This window comes from Aspergillus tubingensis (genome assembly GCF_013340325.1).
Source record: "Aspergillus tubingensis WU-2223L DNA, scaffold_7, whole genome shotgun sequence".
Taxonomy (NCBI): domain Eukaryota; kingdom Fungi; phylum Ascomycota; class Eurotiomycetes; order Eurotiales; family Aspergillaceae; genus Aspergillus; species Aspergillus tubingensis.
In genome coordinates this window covers 2,216,633-2,239,342 of record NW_023336281.1, presented here as the reverse complement: position 1 = coordinate 2,239,342, position 22,710 = coordinate 2,216,633, and the positions used below count along the sequence as shown (strand labels likewise).

General features: G+C 51.1%; 4 protein-coding genes across 4 annotated transcripts; 2 read left to right on the top strand and 2 right to left on the bottom strand.

Annotated features, from left to right (window-relative positions):
- Positions 1–418: 418 nt before the first annotated feature.
- On the bottom strand, positions 419–2,720 carry AtWU_05712 (transient receptor potential ion channel family protein; the record flags this gene model as incomplete). Its single annotated transcript, XM_035500822.1, has 2 exons — positions 419–2,280; positions 2,348–2,720. 2 exons carry the CDS (start codon positions 2,718–2,720, stop codon positions 419–421), a joined length of 2,235 nt encoding a protein of 744 aa, XP_035356715.1.
- Positions 2,721–9,833: 7,113 nt separating this feature from the next.
- Positions 9,834–10,814, bottom strand: AtWU_05711 (SIR2 family histone deacetylase; the record flags this gene model as incomplete). Its single annotated transcript, XM_035500821.1, has 1 exon — positions 9,834–10,814. The coding sequence occupies one exon, from the start codon at positions 10,812–10,814 to the stop codon at positions 9,834–9,836; it is 981 nt and encodes a 326-aa protein (XP_035356714.1).
- Positions 10,815–11,591: 777 nt separating this feature from the next.
- Positions 11,592–13,652, top strand: has1 (ATP-dependent RNA helicase HAS1; the record flags this gene model as incomplete). Its single annotated transcript, XM_035500820.1, has 5 exons — positions 11,592–12,180; positions 12,246–12,491; positions 12,548–13,023; positions 13,076–13,336; positions 13,404–13,652. 5 exons carry the CDS (start codon positions 11,592–11,594, stop codon positions 13,650–13,652), a joined length of 1,821 nt encoding a protein of 606 aa, XP_035356713.1.
- Positions 13,653–17,290: 3,638 nt separating this feature from the next.
- On the top strand, positions 17,291–22,345 carry AtWU_05709 (uncharacterized protein; the record flags this gene model as incomplete). The annotated part of the gene is made up of 4 exons (XM_035500819.1): positions 17,291–19,347; positions 19,420–20,653; positions 20,708–22,129; positions 22,190–22,345. 4 exons carry the CDS (start codon positions 17,291–17,293, stop codon positions 22,343–22,345), a joined length of 4,869 nt encoding a protein of 1,622 aa, XP_035356712.1.
- Between the last annotated feature and the right edge of the window lie 365 nt (positions 22,346–22,710).

Here is a 22,710-nt window from a genome sequence, read left to right as displayed (position 1 = left end):
AATAAAAGGAACACTTCACGTAGTCCACACAAAACCCAAGTACCGATCTCCAGATCCAGTATTTCAGAACGCCAGCGGTGAAAATAAATCGAGAGAGAAAAGGGAGGAAGGAAATGAAAGGTGGATTGCCTTTAATAAGGATTCGGATGTGAGAGCCAGAGGAATTGGGAGAAAGAAAAGAAGAAACAAGAAATTTTCCTGTATATCATAGTATACGACAAGGAATGGTAGCCAAGAGCATATAGGCAAGCAAATGGGAGGAATCGCAATATAAAAAAAGCAAAAAAACGCACATAGCGCGGGGGAGGGAGGATGCAGTCAGTGGAAAGCTAGAATAGGGCCCGAAGAATCAACCCATGCCCGCACTAAGCCATAACTTCATCTCAAGCAAGGCTAGAAAGCAATCATATTAAGTCTTTCAGTGGTCGTAACCTGCTCCCCGTTGCCATGGGCTCGGGTTGTTTTGTTGCCGGTATGCATGTGGGTTTTGGAAGGGGGAGCTATTGTAGTTCCGTGGTACAGGAGACGGTGAACGCCCGAAATTAGCATCGTAGGCAGGAGGGCCATTGCGGGCCGAATTGTCGCTAGGGAATAGCGGCAAAGACGGGTCGACAGGAGAGACCGGGGAATGACGAGCGGTCTGGTGTGTCGTGGCATCAGGGGCTTCGAGATTCTGACGGCTAACACTGGCACCGTTTCCACTCGAGAAGGACGTATTGTCATCCTCAAACGGACTGGATTGGTAAGGTGACCCCTTCATGTCCCCACGGGCGGTAGCACCCAGAGCATCCAGTTCGGTGGTCAACTGACCCCCGTTCTTAATGAAAGAACCCCGGTCATCTCTCATGGGCTGGTACCGCGTGTCGGGGTTCTTGGAAACGATGGCGTAAACAGATGCGATCAAGACCAGGATCAACAACACCAGAGCAAAAACAGCGTTGTATACGAAGAAAACAACACCCATAACACCAGTGACAATTCCAGGTTGGTTGAACACATCCGAGAAGAATAGCAGGAAAATCGTGTTGAGGAAGTTAATGGCGGCAATCGAAATGTTGTAGATATTGGTCTTCTTGTCCATCCAGGGCCGGAGGACGCTGACAGCAATAAGCATAGCAGCCTCAATGATGACAAGAGCGATGGTTTGCACGACCGGAGCGGGCTGACTCAATCCAATGAACAGGCCCTTGATCAAAATATAGCCCAGGAACGGGACGATGAAGTAGTACGCAGTTGCGCGGTACTGAACATACAAGAATCCCCACTTATTCAAGCAGGTAGGGTCAGAGTAGAGGATATAAGCCGGGTTCTTGTGCATGATGACAGATCGCTTGGCTAGACGCAACACTTTCAGTGCTGCCCAACCCAGCGCTGCAACCACCGAAAGGAACATGATCACAGCAAGAACCACCTCCGCAGCTGAGTCGACCCGGGTGAATTCCCACAGGCAGAGTACACACATTTGAGGGAAACCGATTAGCGTGAGTCGGAACAGAATTCCACGTGCGACAACCTTCCATCCGTTACGGAACTCCTGGAATTTGTCTCCCTTCATCCTGCCGTTCTTAGCAAGGACCTCACAGCCAAGTTTGAAAATAGCGACAAGGGCCATCACCAGCGCAACGAATACAACGAAGAAGATAAGACCGGTCAGGAAGATATTCGTGGTTTCAATTCCAGCCTTGAAGCCAACACGCTCAATACCACGAACAATGACGCTAGAATCCGTGGCAGTTTGGGTACTGGCATCAGCACGTTTCTGCCAATGCTTGAAATACCCAGTGGCCTTCCTGACAATGGGCTCGTCATCGAGGGAGCGCTTGCGTCTGTACAGCTGAACGGACGTAGTGGACAAGTCTGAAAGAAGGGTTGAAGCCGTTCCTCCAGTCGAGCGCTGGTACCATGTACAGATGGTTTCCAGGAAGCCCACATGGATGATACCCATACTCCACTGGAAATTCTGGGTCCAAGACTCCACGATCGGAGGCATTGCGACGGATGTCATACCAATCATTGCTTGAGACTGCATGAAACCAAAGAGAGAGAGCGCGTTAGCTGCGACGTGAGCAGCCGTGTTCGAGTGTCCCAATCCCGAGGTGATGGCAGAGGCAGCCAACCCGAGACCGGAGATAATGGCTGTAGTCCAGCCAACGCCCTTCTGATAAACTGTCTTGCCGTTGGAGAGGGATGCTTCCACACAGGTAATGGCTTCACCGGTCGTGGTGGAGTTGATATAGATGCGCACGTTGGCATCAAGATCCGGGACAGTGTATGCAATGTCTAAGCGCAGGTGGTTAGTGAACTAGGGCTCACTCAAAGGGGCCGCCGATGACGGGAGATCACTTACTCGGAATGGACTTGACCACGGACTCAGGCAGGGTAATGACGGCTTTCGGAACATCGATCGTGCCCGCATTCATGGGACAGAGTCCAGTAAGATCCATCTCACAAGGGTCGAGAGTCTTGGTCAACACCTGGATACCGTAGGCCTCGAGCACGAGCTCTGCAGTGACCTTTCCAGAAATTGCAGACACTCCATCGAAGCTGAAGGTGAGCGAGCGGTTGCCGGGGGTGAAAGTAACACTGAAGTAAGTGGCCGTGAAATTCGAACTGTCCTGGCAAATACTCAGGGCATTGGATTCGATGAGCTTGGTGGCGGCGGCCTGCGGGGAGTTAAGCAGGACGACCAGAAGGCCTATGAACATGGATATTAATCGCATTTTGGCAAGCTATGTGGCCGACAAACTGTCGATTCGTAGGAAATAACGAGAGCGCCCGTCGACCAGTGCGGGAGCCGCGGGGATAAAAAATCAAGTTGATCGAACAATAAGGTGGTACTCCAGAGCACCAGCTTGGCGCGGCCGGATGCGGTCGTGTAGGAAGTCGGCGGAAGCTGTAGGGGAGGGAGTGGTACCGCAGTGGAAATCGCGGAGGGTAGGATCGTAGAAGGAAGAGTCGGATAGGGTAGTATGTAAGGATTATCGCTCGATGGGGGGTGGGATCCTGTTGCGGTTACGGTTCACCACGTCATTGGTAGCCCAGGGCGCTTGCTTTCCGGGATACTGGAACAAAAAGAGCGGATGAAACGAGGTTACGTCGGGTTTGAAAGAACGATTGTAAAAAGAGAATGCGATATATAAAATGAGTGTCGACTGTAGTAGTAGTATAAAGACTTTCAAGAGAGTGTGGTAGTTGGAAGTCGAAATAACAACAAAAGCGAGCGTGGGATGGCGACACACAGTATGGCCGGGGGGTTGGTGGTTGTTGGAGTTGGAAGAACGACACACGGGGAAGGGGACTGGAAGATGGGATAAGATGGTTGCCTGAGTCTCCCTAAAAAAAAGCGGGAAGGGGAGGGAAAAGAGGGGAGAGGTGTTTCGCACCCTCTGGGGAGACGGGGGGTGCGCAAGGTCGAATTGGCGGAAAGAGAGGGATGCAACGAGAGAAAGAAAAGAAGAAGAAGAGGAAGAAGTAACAAGAAGATCCAGACAAGAGGGAAGAGAGAGAGAAGAAAGAAGAGAAAGCGACGTCCTCCCTTCGAGAAACACCAGACACAACACAGTCACAGCGAGTTGGACGTGTGTGTATTATTTTCTTCAGGGGATTTCAGCTCTTTGGGGTCGCAGGAGAGACGGCCGGGAATGGAATGCTGTCGTTTGAATTGGTTTGAAATGGTTTGAAACCGCCCGGGACCCTCCTCTGCGCTGACTCAGCTCGGGGGCCGCCCTCAATCTCACCAATCACAAGACTCAATGGCACTCTGTCACGGGAAAGTGGAGTCGAACCACCGCCGGGCGGAGTATGTACAATACGGTATCAGGTCGGTATTTGATGGATGGGGATGGATGGAGATGAAGTACTAGTAGTAGTAATGGTACTTCAAGCACGCAGGAACAATATTACTAGTAATCATGAACAATAGCCAAGACAATAAGAATGGTTGACAGATGATAATGACCAGTAAATTGACCTCAGTTTGGACCAATCACTTATACGCATGAATCAAACTCTCCTTGATTTCTTCTCACTGAAATGATCACACGTTTCATAGGAGGTCAGAAAGCATAAAGAAGAGCAGGTCACTCATCCTGCTCAGCTGCCGACCTCATATACTAGGGCTCTGTCCCGCTGTGCAGCTGCCACACCAGGAATGATCGGAGCCAATGTCTACCTGATTACGAACTAGAACCAACTGGCTACTTTGCTGCCAGTCTGTCGGTACCAACTTGAAGTCATATTATTTGCCTTTTTCTTTGCCCCAAGTCCCAAGGCTCACCTTCAGTCGGACTCCAGTGGGTGCACGCGCGTCCCTCAGGGGGTTGGGTCTGGCCAAATGCGGATGCCTACTTATGCTTTCCTTTACCCGCCGGGCCGCACTCTGATTTGTCTAGCATCGGGCGGGCCAGAGCAAATTTTATGGCGCCCGGGGGTGCAAAAACGGCTGGCAATCATGGATGGTTCCGTCCTCCTACGGCATTACGAAATTATCATCCTCCGTGCTTGCTTGTGGGGTGCAACCTGCAGCCTCGTAGAGGTTAAAATTCAATGTCAGTGGATCTATCTATGTAATGTCTGCCGCTGTTCGTCGTGATCGCAATGCCGTGGAAGTGGACTACACACACAGTACACAGTATGAGTGAGTACACAGTCCATCGTGTCTTGTGCTGTATGTGCGAGGAGATCTACATCAGCACTCGCTTCCTGGTCTTACTGCCACCTTGACCCAGTAGTAGTTCATCCACGCACCTAACAAAGTACTTTGTAGCTGTTGTCGAAGAACAGACTTTTTGTTGTGCTTTCTTTTGCCCCTCCTGCTTCATTTCTTTTTTTTCTTGTTCCCCCGCTCACCGCCTGGATCGGAATACTTTACATCGATGCTATTAATAACTTGGCTTTCCCACGAGTTGTTGCGACGACCCAATGATACGCACTACTGCAACTGAAACGTCGAGGTGCGTACCTCCATCCAGCGCAAGCATAAGAGGACAATGCAACATAGGAAAGAAGAAGCAAGAAAAAAAATCTCTTCATCTGCCAACATCTAGAAAGACAGCATCGGTCTCTCCAAACCCCGTACATATGAGATGTCAGGTCGTTTATCGATCAACTAGAACTGTCAAATCTCGCAGCATAGGTTATCTTCCGACCGATCTATTTGTGTTTCAACCGTGGACCTGGACCCTGTGCCTGAACCCCGTGTGTAACACGGTAACCTGAGCTTGCTGAGTAATTCCCCTGTAGTACTCCGTCAGGCGCGTGGAAATTTCGATCCTGTCGCATGTCAGATTGCAGATAACTTGCCTCAATGGGATACAGAAACGGCAGAGAGTTGGGTCATTGCTCATGCGTGGTTTTACCTTGGAACCGTGTTAATAACTGTTGATCTGGAAGATCAACGGAATAGGACAGCGGATCGTACTCGTATGTCTCTTGTTTGATTGACATAAGTGTTAGTGCGTGCGGTAGGGCGCCCCAGAGGGCGTTCCCGGAATGCCACTAACAGCAAGCCTGCCGTCGAGGGCTTAACTATGGGCTGCTTCTTTTTAATCTACTATTAGATAGTTTGGCGAGGGGGTAAATCTGGTCTGTCTGCACAGCCGCCTCCTTGCCCAATCTTCCAGAAACCAAATCAATCTAGTACCTACCACCTCTTTCCGATTTAATCAACTACAAACCAATCCTTCTTCTCTTGCAGGAAGAAACAAAATATTTCATGCTATTCCAGGTCTCATCCTTCCCTTATTACACAGGATATATACCTGCTACCACATGTCTCGGACGACCTTCCCACTTCCCAGACACACGGACATCGTAGTTAAAATTCCTAAGATGCCACCGCATCCCGCATCCCTGATCAACCACCCCCAAGCGAAAAAAGGCAGATCATCAGACTTTTGCCCGTCCGTGACTTGCGCATCATGACGTCCGGACCCCATTGATCAACTGCTCCTCTCCTCTCCTCCCCAGCCCCGTGCATTTCCCTCCCTCCTTCCATCATACCCTGTGGGCGGAGAAAAAAGGATTCCACGACAATGCAATTCTCCATGCTTTTTCCGTTCTTCCTTGAGCGATCAAAGGGAAGCAAAGCAACACCGTAGTATCGGATCATCCATCCATACATCCACAGGGTCCTAACCCGCTGACGCCGCCTCAACCTTGGGTCTGGCGGAAAGGCTCGTCCTATTTTTGGTGCTCCTGGCCCTAAGTTACTTACGAGTGCAGAACCACGGATTGCGTGTCTCTCGGCTACGCCACTCTTCCTGGTTTTCTGGTTCCTTGCTAGGGCCTGGGCCATGAGTTGTTAACCGTGGTGTCTAGTGATTGTTTCATGATTTGGTTTTTCTCGAGTTTAGGCTGGGTTTCTTGAGGGTATAAGATTGTTTGTGAATGGTGGTTCATAATTAGGTAATTGTCATGTTTATGCTTGTTGGACAATGTCATATTTATGGTGTGGCTACTGTTTGTCGGACTAGAGATGCATTTTGGAGGAACAGTTCGCCAAGTAGACGAATGCTAAACCATGAGGTACAAAGTGACTTATTCAATACTACCTAATTATACTTGCATTTAACCATTTCGTATATTTCCGTCGTTCCAGTAGTATCGCTACTTAATATTGCGATCGCATGTCTTCCTAGGATCCTACAACGGCACTCATGATGGTTGTTATATATGAGTGAACATGATATTTCTACCAGCCTGTTTTGTTCGCCTGGTTTCTCCAAATTCCATCATGATCCTAGTCGAATACTAGTAAGTACTCGATGGCCTACTAACAAATATAGATTAGAGTCAGCCAAGATCTAGTAGTAGTATTCCTCCATCACTAGCGAAATTCTCGACAAACTAACTTCATGAAGTATACCATGACACTATCACTCCTCGATCATTTATCCCACCACCCTACTTAGTACTATTATTTTCTCATACTAAGCAAACTTCCCCCTCACATATCTATAACGCAACCCCCGGTAGCCCCAGAAACCCACTTGACCAGACCTCATCGGCTAAGTATTTCTCAATCTCACCAATGCCTTGTATACAGCAGTTACTAGTTAGAGTATACACGGCATTTAGCTACTACCTCAGAACCCAGTGATTATTTGCCAGTCTATATCCCTATATTTTCTGCCCTACATTACATGTCAATACAATCGATAACTTACCTACGCATTCTTTGCAGTCGACTGCCTGTGGTATCCATACCAATTCATCGGACAAGACATTGATGACGTGTCTTTATATAGAGTCTACATCAACTTACGTATTAGCCGTCCCCAACAGGCCCGCTTATGCTCAGAAGCACATACACAAAAGACATACGGTAGTACTTAGACTACTTCGTCTTGCCCGTGCGGTTTGTGACGCAGTGCTGTTATCCGTTTCTTTTGTGTACACCGTGCTTTCATTCCTTGGTGGATACTAACTCTGAATTCTGTGCAGTGTGCACAGTAAGTAGTGTTGGGCTGATCTCCGCGGAGTCGGAGGGGCTAGTTTCCTGTCACTACATAGTATGATGTCTAGTCTTACACAGCGAATATGGCTTCCTACCACATAAACTAGAAGCGAAGCTTTGTTTCCAGATGCCTGTTGACTAGAGTCGAGTCTATCTAAGTATAGATACATCTGAAACGTCGGACCAGTCTTCTCCAAACATTAAACCGTGTGAGCTAGACTAGTTTGATGTTCTACGTTCGCTTGCTTACAAAGGTGCATCCCTGGCAGGGAGCCGAGCTAAGCCACTCTCAGGGGTAGATTTGGATATCTCAGATGTTGGTTTTAACGAGCGGGTTGACCGAAAGCAACTCGGACACCATGTCTGTGTGAGAGAGAAGGAACAGAAAAGGGGCAACGAGCCTCACAGTCATGACTAGCGCTTCATGGAATCCAACCCCGGCAAACTGTGTTGGATTTGGGGCTACGCAGCCCGTGTCTGATAGCTGAGTTCGTTCGAGGATGATCGTAAGCACTGTAGCAGGATGGGGAGCTTCTAGTGTAGGGTGCTATGTTCGTAGTATTAGTATCTATTTATGTGAGGTGGTAGGCCTGTATTGATTGTGTTGTTCTAGAAACACAGAGTATGCTGCCTCGGCTTAGGGTAACCTGTACTCCTCTAGTCATGTAGCATGTATTTGAATAGATACTGGAGGCTGTATAGTATGGAAATGTACCTTCTGCCTTTTACAGACGATAATTGTGAACCGCGCATGAAACAATGACATGAAGCTCCAAGGCCGAGCTATTCGGGTTTCGGGTCTCGGAATTTCGGGCGAAATTTCCCTATTTTGTCTAAGAGATCAAGATCCACCCAAAAAATTAGAAATAACTATTGTAAATCATTCAATAGTATTATCAAGGTCCTAAATGGTCACATTTAGTCCGACATATCGATGGAGAGAACGTTAACGTTCTGAGTGCCGGGTTCGCCAGTATTCCTCCGAGATAGTCCATCGAGGTTTCGACTGGTTCTGTCCTAAATAGGGATAAAGGAGATCGTTAAGTGTGTATACCTGTAAGTGTAAATATAAGATGCCAATGTTGCTTTTGCGTTCTGAGTTTCTTACTACTAAGTAGTAAGATATATAATGGCGCGTGCAAAAAAGATGTCTCATTGGCAAATAGTAAAGACGTTGAGAGGATATTGTTCTTCGGGGATAGCAATGGCACATAGTATGGGGAAGTATCACCCGATGGACAAGTAATTAGCACGACAATTATCTGATTGAAAGTCTTGAAGTCGCTTCATATTCTCTTGAAGTTGCACAATATGCTTCGTATGTACGAAGAGCAACCAGGTAGTATACGCCGTAATTGTCGGTGACGGCGGAAAGACCATGATTGTGCGTGGTCTTGAGATACAAAAGCGTGTAAATATTCTAGGCAGACTAAACCCAGTTTCGTTGTAATACCAACAGACCATAGCAGACCAAATGTAGCTCTATATAAAGAATCAGGCTAATGGCGGGCCGGATGGAGGAGGGTACGATAGACTGCTCCGTTTATAATGACCGGCTACGATCTCTTTGTTGTAGATTCGAACTACGTAGAGACTAATAGACCTGTGGTAGGGTTTTCTATCTTTGACGATAAAGAATAAGATAATTTATGACCGTGGGTATGTTTGTGTGCTGTGTTAGCCGACCACCCGAGCTATAAAGGAGATATATAGGGACAGGAGGTACAACGAGGCAGAAGCGCTGTTGTTGCAAGCCTTGAAGATAAGGAAACAAGTGCCGGAGCCAGAGCATCCCGTCACTTTAAGAAAGCATGAGCCACACCGCATTAACATCCCGACACCAAGGACGATGGAAAAAAGCAGAAGAGCTACAGATACAGCTCATAACGAGTACTTAAGCCCGAGGATTCCGACACTCTGACGAGTATAGAAAACCTAACAGCAAGCTACCGGTTCTAGGAAGAGTGGAAGGAACGGGAGAGTCTGCAGGCAGAGACATCAGATCTACGCTACAAGATGATAGGTAATCTGACGCGCATCGGCACCTTTGAATCAACTTCTAGGACCAAACACGATAGCAGGAAGTTGAAAGGGTAGAGTTGGAGGTGACTGCGTTATGGATAAGGCAGGTGTTCCGCTTCTCTGGTCATGGCCGATGCTGCAGTGCTCGACTCCTTGGTCGTTTGATCACTTTTCCACCATGTATATCGACAAACGACCGTGGTGCTGTCCCCCTATTGCCTATATCACCTTATGGCTTCAAATGATGTTGGAGAGGCTTCCCAATTTGAACGCAATTGGAGACAAGAGGTGAGATACGTATTGATTTATGTTCCCTGGGTTGTCAATAAGCGTATCTTGCTGCATTCGTTCTGGTCTAACTCGACCGAAGCAAATGGGCAAATTTTGACTGCAAGTGTGTTTCTAGCATGCGCTTATGTCCGTCAGACACCTGTTTTCCTTGGTTCTCCTGGACCAATCGATTAATACACTCGTCTAGGCTGATCTCTTCCTCGTCATCGGTCGGCTCTTCTTTCGCAGCCGCAGCCGCAGCCCAGAGACTGTCCAGTTCATCCGACCAGCCTAGCAGATCGGCTAACTTTTCCAACCCATCATCACACGATCCAAGGATTTGAACATCCTCTGGTCGTGTACCAAAGTCCCCCGCACTCTCCATGTTGATGAGGATCCGTGGAACTCCCTCCCTCGCCAAACGCGGTAGCCGCGAGCACGGCGCAACCTTCAAGCTTGTGCCCATAACAATCACCAGATCCGCCTCGGCTACCAATTTCTCTTTTTCATCAAATGCAGCGGGAAGCGACTGGCCGAAGAAGACCACATCCGGCTTCACCGCTCCCTTGCACCTCGCCTCAAGACAGTACGGTACTTCTCTTTTGGCGATGGCCTTCTTCATCAGCTCGTCCGGGTACGGCGTGTTGCATTTGTGACAACGCTGCGTCTTCCAGTTCCCATGCACCGCAAGCATCTTGTCTGCGGGGACGAAGGCATCTTCTTCGAGACCGTCGGTGTTCTGGGTAAACAGGAAATGGAGCAGGCCTTTCTTCGCGAGCAGACCGAGGAATGCGTGGGATCTGGTCGGTTTGAGGCAGCGGGGATGGCGAGCCTTTGCGATGGCGTAGAATTGCTCCGGAGTATGGGTGAAATAGCTGATATGGAAAATCGCCTCGGGAAAGGGCAGCTTGAGGGGTGCCAGTTTCTCGTAGAGACCACTGGTGGGGGAGCGGAAGTCGGGGATTCCGGCGGCGGTGGAGATGCCCGCGCCTGTCAGGATGACGATTCGTTTCGCCTTGGCAAGGTGTTGGGCGGCTATCTCGATTTCAGACGAAGTACTGGTCATCTTGTGATATGGATGCTGTCGAAGAGGATCTGGTCGAGATAGGACGTTGCTATGAGCATGTCTTGTCATGTGATGTCAGCATAAACACGTCGGCAGATCAGGCTTGTCTCGATGACTTGCATCAGAAGCACAACTGTATATTGTTGCTGACCTAAAGCATTCCTATGGATGGGTCCGATGGTTGACCTGTACTTCTCAAATTGGTCTCTTTGTTTTATACCCGCGCTACAGTCAGTGGCCCCGGAATGAATATCTTCCAAGGACAAGCATCCGCAATGAAGAGTCCCAATCCGAGACGTCCCATTGGTCAAGCTCAGTATAGTCGACCCTACTATGCGGAAGGGGGTGGCGAAGTGCAGGACACGGAGAGACTGGCCCAATGGGGAACAATAGCTTAGGTTAGTCTGAGTCGACACGGCGTCAAAGAATAATAGGAAAGCAAGAGGAGAGGCAGGCGGGCGAGGAGACTATCTATACTGTATAGACGCTTTCCCCGATCAGGCACGCTATACCGGATGCAGTATTTAGCCGTCACCGTATAATACGGAGTATGGTAGCATATCTATGTCTGTTACCGCCTCAGGCACCACCGCACGGACTTGCCACAACCAATTATCGCCCCTTATCAACACGTGACGCGGACTTTGGCAGAATCGGACCAAAAAAAAAGAGGAAAGAAAAAAAAGGGCCGTACCAGCTTCACGTTCCAGACTCAACCCCAACGTCGAATTTTTTTGTTCGCAAAGGGAACCTGTCTACGGAAGGTACTCAGTCAAGATGCCGATTCCTGTGGATACCGCGAAATCTATCAACAAGAAGCGCAAGAGAAAGCACGGTGCGCGCGGTGCGACCGAAGCCGACGATGCTTCCCCGAAGCCCGCTGTCGACAATGGAGAGACGACCGAAGTGACGGAGACACCTACGGAAAAGAAGTCGAAGAAGAAGGCTGCTAAGGAGGCCGAGAAGGAAGAAAAGCCCAAGAAGCGCAAGGTTGACGACTCCAGCAACGAGGATGAGAATGACAGCGAGGAAGAAGTCCGTCAGGCGGAACCCGAAGATGAAGATGATGAGGAGGGCAAGGAGGCTGAGACTGGTGCAGACCTTCCTTCTCTGGACGCTGTGCGTCTGCCTCAGACGGATGGCGAGCCGAAGAAATTTACGGAATTGAACCTCTCTGAGAAGACGATGAAGGGTATTCAGGATATGGGCTTCGAGACTATGACCGAGATTCAGCAACGTACTATCCCCCCGCTACTTGCTGGTCGTGATGTTCTCGGTGCTGCGAAGACGGGTTCCGGAAAGACTTTGTCGTTTTTGATTCCCGCTGTGGAGATGTTGAGCGCTCTGCGGTTCAAGCCTCGCAATGGTGGGTTCCTGGCATCTCTACTAGGTGTTCGCTCGATTGAACATGTGCTGATTTTCTACTTCTAGGTACTGGTGTTCTTGTCGTTTCTCCCACCAGAGAGTTGGCGCTGCAAATATTCGGTGTGGCCAGAGAGTTGATGGCGCACCACTCGCAAACATATGGTATCGTCATTGGAGGTGCCAACCGTCGAGCTGAGGCGGAGAAGCTCACCAAGGGTGTCAACTTGCTCATTGCCACTCCTGGACGTTTGCTTGATCATCTGCAGAACACCCCCGGCTTTGTGTTCAAGAACCTGAAGACTCTCGTTATCGGTAAGTGTGGCCTGATTACGAACACAACAGGCGAATGTACGCTAACGTCTGTGCAGACGAGGCGGACCGTATTCTGGAAGTCGGTTTCGAGGACGAAATGCGTCAGATTGTCAAGATTCTGCCCTCCGAAGAGAGACAGACCATGCTGTTCTCTGCCACCCAGACCACGAAAGTCGAGGATTTGGCGCGCATATCGCTGCGCCCTGGCCCCTTGTACATCAACGTGGACCACCGCAAGGAGCACAGCACAGTCGAGGGTCTGGAACAGGGTTATGTCATCTGTGAGGCTGACAAGCGCTTCCTGCTTCTTTTCTCCTTCCTCAAGCGCAACCTTAAGAAGAAGATTATTGTCTTCTTCTCCAGCTGTAACTGTGTGAAGTACCATGCTGAGCTGCTCAACTACATCGACCTGCCGGTGCTTGAACTTCACGGCAAGCAGAAGCAGCAGAAGCGGACCAACACATTCTTCGAGTTCTGCAATGCCAAGCAGGGAACCCTGATCTGCACTGACGTTGCTGCCAGAGGTTTGGATGTGAGTACCTGCCCATTAACAAATCACCCAGAGCACAATCTAACAATCATAGATTCCGGCTGTGGACTGGATTATCCAGTTCGACCCCCCGGATGACACCAGGGATTACGTCCACCGTGTCGGTCGTACGGCTCGTGGTGTCAACGGAAAGGGACGCAGTTTGATGTTCTTGCAGCCTTCCGAGGTTGGTTTCCTGAAGCACCTCAAGGAGGCTCGTGTTCCCGTTGTGGAATTCGACTTCCCGGCCAACAAGATTGTCAACGTTCAATCTCAGCTCGAGAAGTTGATTGGTCAGAACTACTATCTGAACAAGGTGCGTTCCCAGAACTTTATCGACTCCTATCTACGATATCGATCTCATACTGACTTCACCCGCCTAGTCCGCCAAGGAAGGTTACAGAGCCTACCTCCAGGCGTATGCCTCTCACTCGCTCCGGTCCGTCTTCGACGTGCACAAGCTTGACCTGGTCAAGATTGCCAAGGGATTCGGATTCTCGACGCCGCCACGCATCGACATCCAGCTGGGCTCCAGCCTGAGTCGGGATAAGAAGCAGCAGCAGCAGGGACGCCGAAACTACGGCAGCCAACCGAAGGGGCTGAAGTTCAAGCGCAAGCACGAGGATGACTGAACTGACTGACTAATAAGCAAAGAGAAAAGCAAGTGGTTTGTGTGATTTCTTGAGACCTGGCATTTTAGTTTCGGAGTTTACCCTGTGGATATCTGGACTTGTCTATATTATTATTTCCAATCGTTTTCTTGAATAGATCATATCATTCAGAAGCATTTTATCTGTTGTGTCAGATGTACTCAGTATTCCCGTTACCTTTCGTTTTCCTCCATTCGGAAGTTACTCCCTAGAATCGACCCAGAAGCACAGGGCGAGACAGGTGACTGAAGAAGCGTGCTAAGTCTCTTTCTGTGAAACCGAGGTTATGGTCGAGGACTGGTCATTGTAGTTCCCTCGGCTGGATTGCTGATGTACTTGGCAGCTTGGAGTGTCTCACGGGCTAGTATGGATAACTGCAATGCATGTCATTTATGTACAGGCATGATAACAGAATGGAATAAAGTATCTGGTAGGCTGAGCTATGAATAGATACAGAGGGGACTAGATTGTGATGATCGGTGAATCTTATCTACTATTGCTGCTGCAAATGTACATGTTTAGTATAGTACTTTAGAGTGGTCTGTTCTATATCTGGCAAATCTGCAAAACAGAAAAGAAGAAAATTGGCAAGTCCCTTCGACGAGAAATGAATAAAACCCACCGCAATAGATTAATCATGAATTCTTATAGGCTTGAAGTAATTTATTTTTTTCTATGCAGTTTACTAGTTAGTATGGCTGCCTGTTGAAAGCACTCATTTTCTAATGATCAAACAATATGAGCCCAGCCCCGCCACAACCCCATGCATTGAACATCAAGACCAATCGAGTACTTCGATCCGACAAATCCCATCATCAGCTATTTAAGTTTTTATTTTCACATCCGGGCAGACACAAATTTGAAAGGGCAAATAAGAGCACGCTGACCGGGGGAGCATGGACTATCCCAGCAAACTCATCAAACCTACACTTAAATCCGAGGGTGGCTGGTCAAAAAGGTGGCTGGGAAAGACAAAAAAAGGGAAAGAAAGGAAAGGGACGGGACGGGATCCGCCGTCGAACCCAACTTTTCCATCCCATCCCATCCACTACTGGGAAAAAAAGTACGGGCACATCCAACGTTGCAAGTGGCCGTAAGCAACACCTGGTACTGACAGTCACCTGTCCTACTCCAGCAGGATGATCGTTGCAATGGAGAAAAAAAAGATGAAAAGAGGCTACCAATCAGCCGTGAAGGCTGTAGTCAGAATTGACGGAGGGGACGGAGGGGATTGATGAGCTGGCAGCCTTAACCACCAATGATTGCTGGGAGTTGGTCGTCCTGGAGACCGCCTGGTCCTGGTCCTTGACTGCCTCTTTACCTTTCTTGCTTTGCGGCCCATGAGCCAGTCAGTCAATGGGAGAGATGAGAGACTGTCTTGCTGGTTCCGTGTGCGGGTCGGGGGAAAAGGAACACACACACAGGGAGGGGCGTGGGCTCCACCCACTCACGATTCATCCATCTACTGGTGATGAACTTTTTTTCTCGATTCGGACTTTCCTAATCCCAGTAACCCAACGACCGTACCTACACTAGTCATGTTCGTTCGGGATGCTGATGCTGTTCCGGTAGCCCTCCTCCGCCAGTGGTCTTCAGAATTATCCGATTCCCAGCCAGGTACGGAGTCCGGAAGACAGGAGATCGTGGCTTCTAATGTGACGAGTCATTCCGAAACCAAACGACCCTCTGGACATTGGGTGCTGGCAGGGCTCGTGTTTCAAGCTGTATATATGGCAGCCAATTCCTGAGCATCACGCTCCAGGTTTCACCAGCATGAGTCTCGGGAGGCAAAAACCGCTGCTCTCTCTCACACCTGTACAACGGTAATAGGGCCACCCAAGATCGGGAGTGGCAGACAGACAGGAAACAGATCACATCTCGGGTCGCACTACGAAGGCAATAACCCGCTCTCGTCCAGTGGGAGATGCGCGCATGAACTTGTATGGATTTTAGGAAACAAGAAAAATCATATTTCTCCTCAAGCCTCACGCTTCTTACATCCCTGGTGTGTCGGGAAAGAAAGATGCGAGTGGATGAGGAGTCGGATTCAGCCTTAAGCTTGAGGAAGCATCATCGAAAATCGTGAAGATCACTTCTCGGCGACAGGGAGAAACCGGCAAAGCCGACTACTCATTAGAATTTGTATCTTCGAAGCTGATCTGATGGAAGAGGGAGAGAGCGTTGAAGCGCAGCTTTGCTCGGTCACCATGCGTGGATCTCATCTGGTGGAGGAGAAGGATGGATCCCGGGGGGGATACACACACGTAGGAAGCAAAGCAGTCCACTTCTATCGAACCCAACCGATAATGACACCCAAAGTGAAGGGGAAATTCCCGCTTCAGAACGAAGGCCATCAGCAGTATAAGAGCCCAGGAAACGCGATAATCGCGAGGCTGGCAGAGACAAGAAGCTCATCTTTTTTGGGTCGTGGCCAACTCATCCAAGGCCGTACCTTACTTAAGTTTCAGTGACTGTTTTCTTAATCAGTGCCGGCCACTGACTTTTAGTTACTTTGAACTTGGGGGTGGACACTAAACCGCCAACTCCAGCATCCATCCATCCTTATACTCCTTGACTAGTTCTTTAGTGACCGACCTTACCAGCCTTCTCTATTTTTTCCCCTCCCTCACCGTTCCCACCCCATCGATCAATCAATCAATCAATCAGTCAAGCAAGCACATCCACTTGGGCCATTTCCCCCTCTTCCCTGTTGCTGCTGCCCTTCGATTAGATTTTTCTCTCTTGTTCTTCTTTAATCTTGGGCATTTTCCCTGCATCCGAATCATTATTACCCAGCCCAGCCCCGACCAACTCGCAATCATACCTCCAACCCAATCAATGCACGGGTGAACTCTTGCGGTGAATGTACATGGCCACCATCCATTGATTATCCACACCGATTGTTGGCTTATCGCAAGTGAGGGTGCTGCCTCAATTCATTCACTCGCCTCATCCTCATCCTCATCCTTAATTCTCGTTCTCTCTCATTCTCACTCTCTTCTCTCTTCCCCCCACCTTTTCCCTCGTTGTGTTAATTCGAACCACCGGCAACTACCGCCTCGGGTGTTTCTTCCTCCTCTACTACTGCTAAAATCTCCGCTGTTATTGCATCTCCCTCCCAACACTCCCCAGCGCTGGTACGCTTCTTCTCTTTTGCTTTTTGTGATATCGCAGCAATCCCTCACAGCTGCCCTTCTCTTGCGTCCCCACCTGCTCTGATCGTCATCCTTCCTTTCCCTTTCCCTTTCCCCCTCCCCAATCCTCTCCAATCCCTCTCTTGCTGCCCATCTAATTTACCCGCCTGCTTCCTTTCTCCTCATCCGAGCTGCATATCGATCGGTCCGATCTGTAGTGACACTTCAGTCTGTTAGCAGTCGGACCCAATCCCCAGCCTTAATCCTTCCAACTACCCTCCTTCACCCCCCTGCACACACACACTTCCTGCCCCTGAACTTTTGCCAGCTTCCCAAAATAGGCAAAAAGGAAAAAAAAAAAACCAGGGAAGACAAGACAAGACAAGAAAAAAAAAGGAAAATCATTGTTCCCACTCGCCCAAGCACAGAGTATGGTCTTGTCTGGCTGAAAAGAAAGGATTCTCCGCTCTCTTCTTCTCCTTCATCATGGGCGTCGACACCCGCAGACCGATCTTGCCTGCCCCCACTGAATCTATTGTCGATACCAACGGCAGCATCACAGGCACTGATCTGGCAACTGACATATCTCGCCGCACAGACAAGACCTCATACTCCATTCCAGACGACGGGAGCCCCGTCACCATCCCCACTCGTCGGAAACATCGCTCCCGCGGGGACGACTCCAAACTGTCCCGCTCGTCGCAGCACTCCCAGACCTCCCTGCTCATCGAGTATTTCGAGGGCGGGAAGGGTTCTGGCTCCCTCACTTCCCGCCCCAGTGTCCGTGTCCGTGTCACCCCTTCCTCCGCGCGGAAGCTCAAGGACCAGAAGGACCACATTCAGATCACCGAGTCGAGTGGCAATCGGAAACCCGTCTATTCCCGCCGCATCTCCCTGAGCTCGCCCCACAAGCACAAGTCGCTGGAGGAGTCGGCTGTGGATGACAGTTCTTCCAATTCAGCCACCGATGAGAACCAGCCTCCCGGCCATTCTCCCTTAGAAATCGAGCTCATGAATCGCGACCAAGGCAGTGAGCTCTCCGCCCTGTCGCGCGACAGGTACTTCCACCCAACCTCCGACATCTCGTCGATGCCGGCGGATAGCATGCTGGAAGCCCCCTCATCTGGTCCTCGAAGAAAACGCAGTCAGAGCTTGGAACGTGAATCCAAGGAGTACCTCAAAACCCCCCGGCGACAACGTAGTCGCAGCCTCAGCACTGAACGCATTGCTCATCGAGTCGCAGAGAAGCTCAGCAACGACCCTCGTGACGTCTCTAGGCAACGCCGTCGTGCCGAAAGAAGTAGGTTCGAAGACGGCAGTGATCTCCAAGATATGGATTCGAAGTCTCCTCGTCGTCGGGCTCTTCCCGACGATATGATGAGTCCAGAATCCAGCCTCCTCAGCGCCTCGGCTGTGTCCTCGCATCGCCGATCCGGTGATCAATACTCGTTCAAATCCGGCACCTCGAAGTCATCGATCAACAACCCAAAGCTTCTTGAAACTGTGGAAGACGCGATCCGAAGACTCATACTGCCTGAGCTGAAGGAACTTAAGAAGGACCAGAAAGTCATCACCAACACGTCCAAATTTGAACGCGACATGAACACCTCACATTCATCAGCCAGCACGCCCTCTCGGGACGAGCTGGGCAGACGACTTTCCAAACACGCAAGCGCTCCTGACGTCCGAAAGCCCAAGGTTGTCCTGAATAAGGATAGTCGCGATGAAGGCATCGTCCTTTCGGGCGACTCCGTCCCATCCCAAAAAGAACGGAGATCGAGCAAGGACAGCGAACGAAGTCATGGCAGAAGCGAAAAAAGTCAGGATCTCGGTTACATCAGATGGGCCAACCGCCCCGAGTTGACGGAGCAAGAAAAGCTCCGTCGACAAAAGAGCAAAGGACTTCGTGATGCAGAAAAGGCTGCACTCGTGGGGACGGCTCTAACCGCTGCAGCCCTCCAGCATCACGACTCACGGTCCAGCCTCGGAAAAAGCGAGGGAAGAAGAAAGAGCAGTGGGGCCCGAAGCCGCACCGGCAGTATTAACGAGACCGAACTAGTCTTCCAGAAACACAATGTCGCCCCCATGCCACTGCGCAGTGCGATTGAATCCGACCTCACCAGAGCTTCCCTTCTCTCCGAGCAGACCGCCGAATCAGCAGCACCGTACGGAGACACCAAATTCCATGAAGGCTTCCGCGGCTCCCCTTTCCAGTCTCTCTCGCCAGCACCCCTGTCACCTGCACCTCGCACGCCAAATAGAACGCCTCTGGACGTGCGGCATGAGCTGAAGCTCAAGCACAGCAACTTGTCCAGCCATGACTTGTCGATGCATAGCCCCTCGAGTCGGTCGCCCGTCGGGGATGCCGCCGCAGGCGCTATCGCCGCTGCCGCTGCCGCTAATTTGCTCGACTCCCACTCCGAGAATCATGACCTCGACTACAGTGATCTGGCGAGCCGTCGGCGCACTCTTAGTCCGATACAGAGCGTGGCCAGCAATGAGAGCCAATCTCCGGTCAAGCGGGACTTGACCCATTATGATAGGTACGATTACTCCGAAGATGAACGAGATTTGGAGCCGCGTCTCTCGATTGACTCTCTTTCGTCTGCGCCCAGTACGGATTTTGCAAGATCTACCCGTCCAGAAGGCCTCAGCATCACGAGCCAGACGGAGTCCCTACGCCGTCGACAGGAACCTGGCCCCGAGCTCGGCTACGAGGAGACCCCCCGACCATCCCCCAGAGAGGAAAGACACTGGGAGGAATATTCCGACGATGACGAAGACCAGCATTCGCTAGCAGAAACTGAGACGCAGAGCACCGTCGGTAAACGCATGACCGGGTACACCGATGACAGCGAGCTTGATCACCACGACCAGGAAGATCAGGGCCGACCGGTAGCTGAAGGCCTTGCTGCCAATCCCCGATTCGTACATCCGATGGCTGTTGAATCAGCGGTGGCCTCTGTCCTCGAACCCACGATCCTGGACACCAAGTCTAGCCAGTCTGGAGCGAACCGCTCCATGGCTGGTATTCCGGAGCAAGAGGAGGAGGACTGGGAGCCGGAGCCTCTGGAGCAGCATGAGCAGCATGAGCCGGCAGAGCACGAATCTCACCGAGGTACCCCCCTGAAGCAGCGCGAGGAGGTTTCCAGCCCCGACGCGACCTCGTTCCCTAGACGCATGGGTGCTACGTCGCCGCCCCAGAGTGTCACCCAGTCGCTGGACGACCACTACCAGAACGAGCCGGCTCCTTTGTTCGCTGGCGACCTCGACAGCAGCCCAATGCCGCATGAAGACGACCGGAGCCCTGATTCAGAATCGGAAATCAATACTAATCCTTCCATCATTCAAGGTCCCGCGGCTCACGAAAACAGCTGGTCGTTCAACCGCACCCCTTCCAAAGACGCTCCGTCGCCCCTCTTTGACAAGTCTGGAGCTGGTGCAGGTGCTGGCTTGGGCTTGGGTTCAGTTGAGCCCTCCCACTATGGCCAGGACTACTACCCGGAGGATGACTACGGTGCGAACGACTACTATGATCAGCAGTACCACGGAGGCCAGATGCTCGGCACACCGCTTGGTGCCAAAGACGAAGGGTATGTGTCGGCCGCGAACCCTCGCTCCCCGAGTGTTGAAACCCCTGAGCCGCTCAGCAAGGGTATTGCTGGAATCGACACAAATGGAATGGGTTTGTTTGACAGTCCCCTTGGTGGGGAAGACCACTTTATGCCTGGTCACCAGCGGCAATTGAGTGGCTACTCTCAAGGAGTTGGCTCACCTCTGTATGACAGTGCAACTGGAAAAGGAATTGATCGAATTCAGTCCAAAGACATTGTTGCACTCATGGACCATGTTAGTAAACATGTCATCTTGTTTGAAAGTATCACTGCTGACTTATTTGAACAGCTCACGGTTCGCGATGCCCAACGGAATGCCAGGGATACGGAGATTCTCGTGACTCTCGTTCGAAGCGCCGCGGAAATGCGCAATTCATTCGAGGAGATGAAGAAGTTCATTGCCCTACAGGACGGAATGCTCATGGAAGCTAGTGACCGACAGCACGAGCGGACCTATCGAGCTCTTGGTGGGCCGCGCCCTCAGCCGGTCAGCACGCGTAGTGCTCGTCAGGTGCCTATTGACGATGGAGATGACATGCGTTCGAAGCGGAAAAATATCTTCAAGCGAGCACTCAAAGGCCTGAGCCTCAAAAACTCCAACGATCTCACCCGAATCGAGGATATGTTGGAACAGCTCCTTGATGAAGTCGAAGCTCTACGTTACGGCCAGGATGACCGGTACATGCGGGGTGGCAACCGGGCCGCCAGTGTGGATCCAGAGGGCTATGAGCCGGAGGGCCATGCTGGGACTTCATCGCCCGGAAACCAGTCGGAGTACCTTTCCACCTCTTCCCAGCCTGTTCTGGAACCACTCGTTGGGAATGGACTGCGGAGGGGCATGGAAAACCGCGTCAGTACGGTGCCGGAACTGGATGAAGACATAGATGAGCAGGAGTTCCCGAGTCCAACCATGCCTTCGCAGGAGCCGGCCAACAACCGCCAGGGCCGGGCTGGCTCCGCACCTGTGTCAACACCTCCTCGTGAGCCTATGGCTTCGGGTGCCCTCAGTAACGAGGCGACGCCGAAGACGACGGAGAAGGCTAAGAAGCACAAATCGAGCAGCTCTTCGTTCTTCCCCAAGATCTCCCGTTGGTCCAAGACCACGGCGTCTTCGATGGGAGACAACATCCGCAACAGCATTCAACCTGGCCGCAGCAAGGAGAGAGCGTCCTTCGATACCTCGCGCTCTGGATCCGAGGCTGCACCAGGGCCATACAAGCCGGACTACTATGATCCCCAGGGCGAAGACCGATTGCGCTCGACGTACACTCTGGAGGACCCGCAACAAGAGAACCGGCCGCCATCCCCTCTGGTTCCGTCTCAGGCATCGGGACAAGCGTCGGAGGCGCCAAAGTACCGGGCTCACCGGGGCAGTCTCGATCTTCACCATCCCCAGCCTCGCCAGGGCCCGTCTGGGCGATACCAAAACCAGCTAGAAACGCAAGCACAGGTCTACGGCGTGCCAGCGGGTGCACCTTCGGACCAGTGGGGATCCAACCCCAGCTTGTCTGGCGTGAACGCCAACCTGCGCTACAGCGGCGCCAGTCGTCTTTCGCCCATCTCGGACGCGGGCTACTCGGAAGCGAGCTCGCGGCACACGGGGCCTCCTCGTCCGCCGAAGATCAAGGATGAGGGGCCACTGATCCCGGAGCGGCCGCCCAAAGTCAAGGAAGACGATGAGCGATCGTACATGGAACGAGTTGCTTCGCGGGTTAGTGACCATACCCGGAAGGGACGATTTATTCGCATGATGCTGACCATATCTCTGTAGAGTTCGATCATGCGCTCTCCCCGTAGCACACCGCCTCCCCGGAAACCCACGGGGCCTCGTCCCCTAACGTCGGGCAGCCAGTTCAGCCCTGCGCGGCGGCAGCGAAGCCAGTATCGCGCCAGTCCGGAGCAGGTGGATGCCGACCATGACTATTGACGCGACAGACGTTTGATACCCAATATTATTTTTCTCCTCTCGTCATTTTTTCTTTCGATTTGAACCTGTTATACGATTTGTTATGTTCACGACTTATGACCCGCGCAGCGATAGCAAGCGTGCATGAAATGGATGGTTGTATGGGCGGAAAGGGGGGATGTGTCGACTAGTACTGCTACTTTTGTACCGGCTTTTGCATTTTTGTGCTATATGATTCCCTTCTTGCAGCATATTTTTCTCGATTAGTGCATAATGGATGGGCTGTATGCCATGCGATGGATGGAATACAAAAGTTTCCCGCCTTTTTTCTAAGATTCAGATAGTGTTGACATCATTGTGCCTAAGTCGAGCCCTGGTTTGCAGCT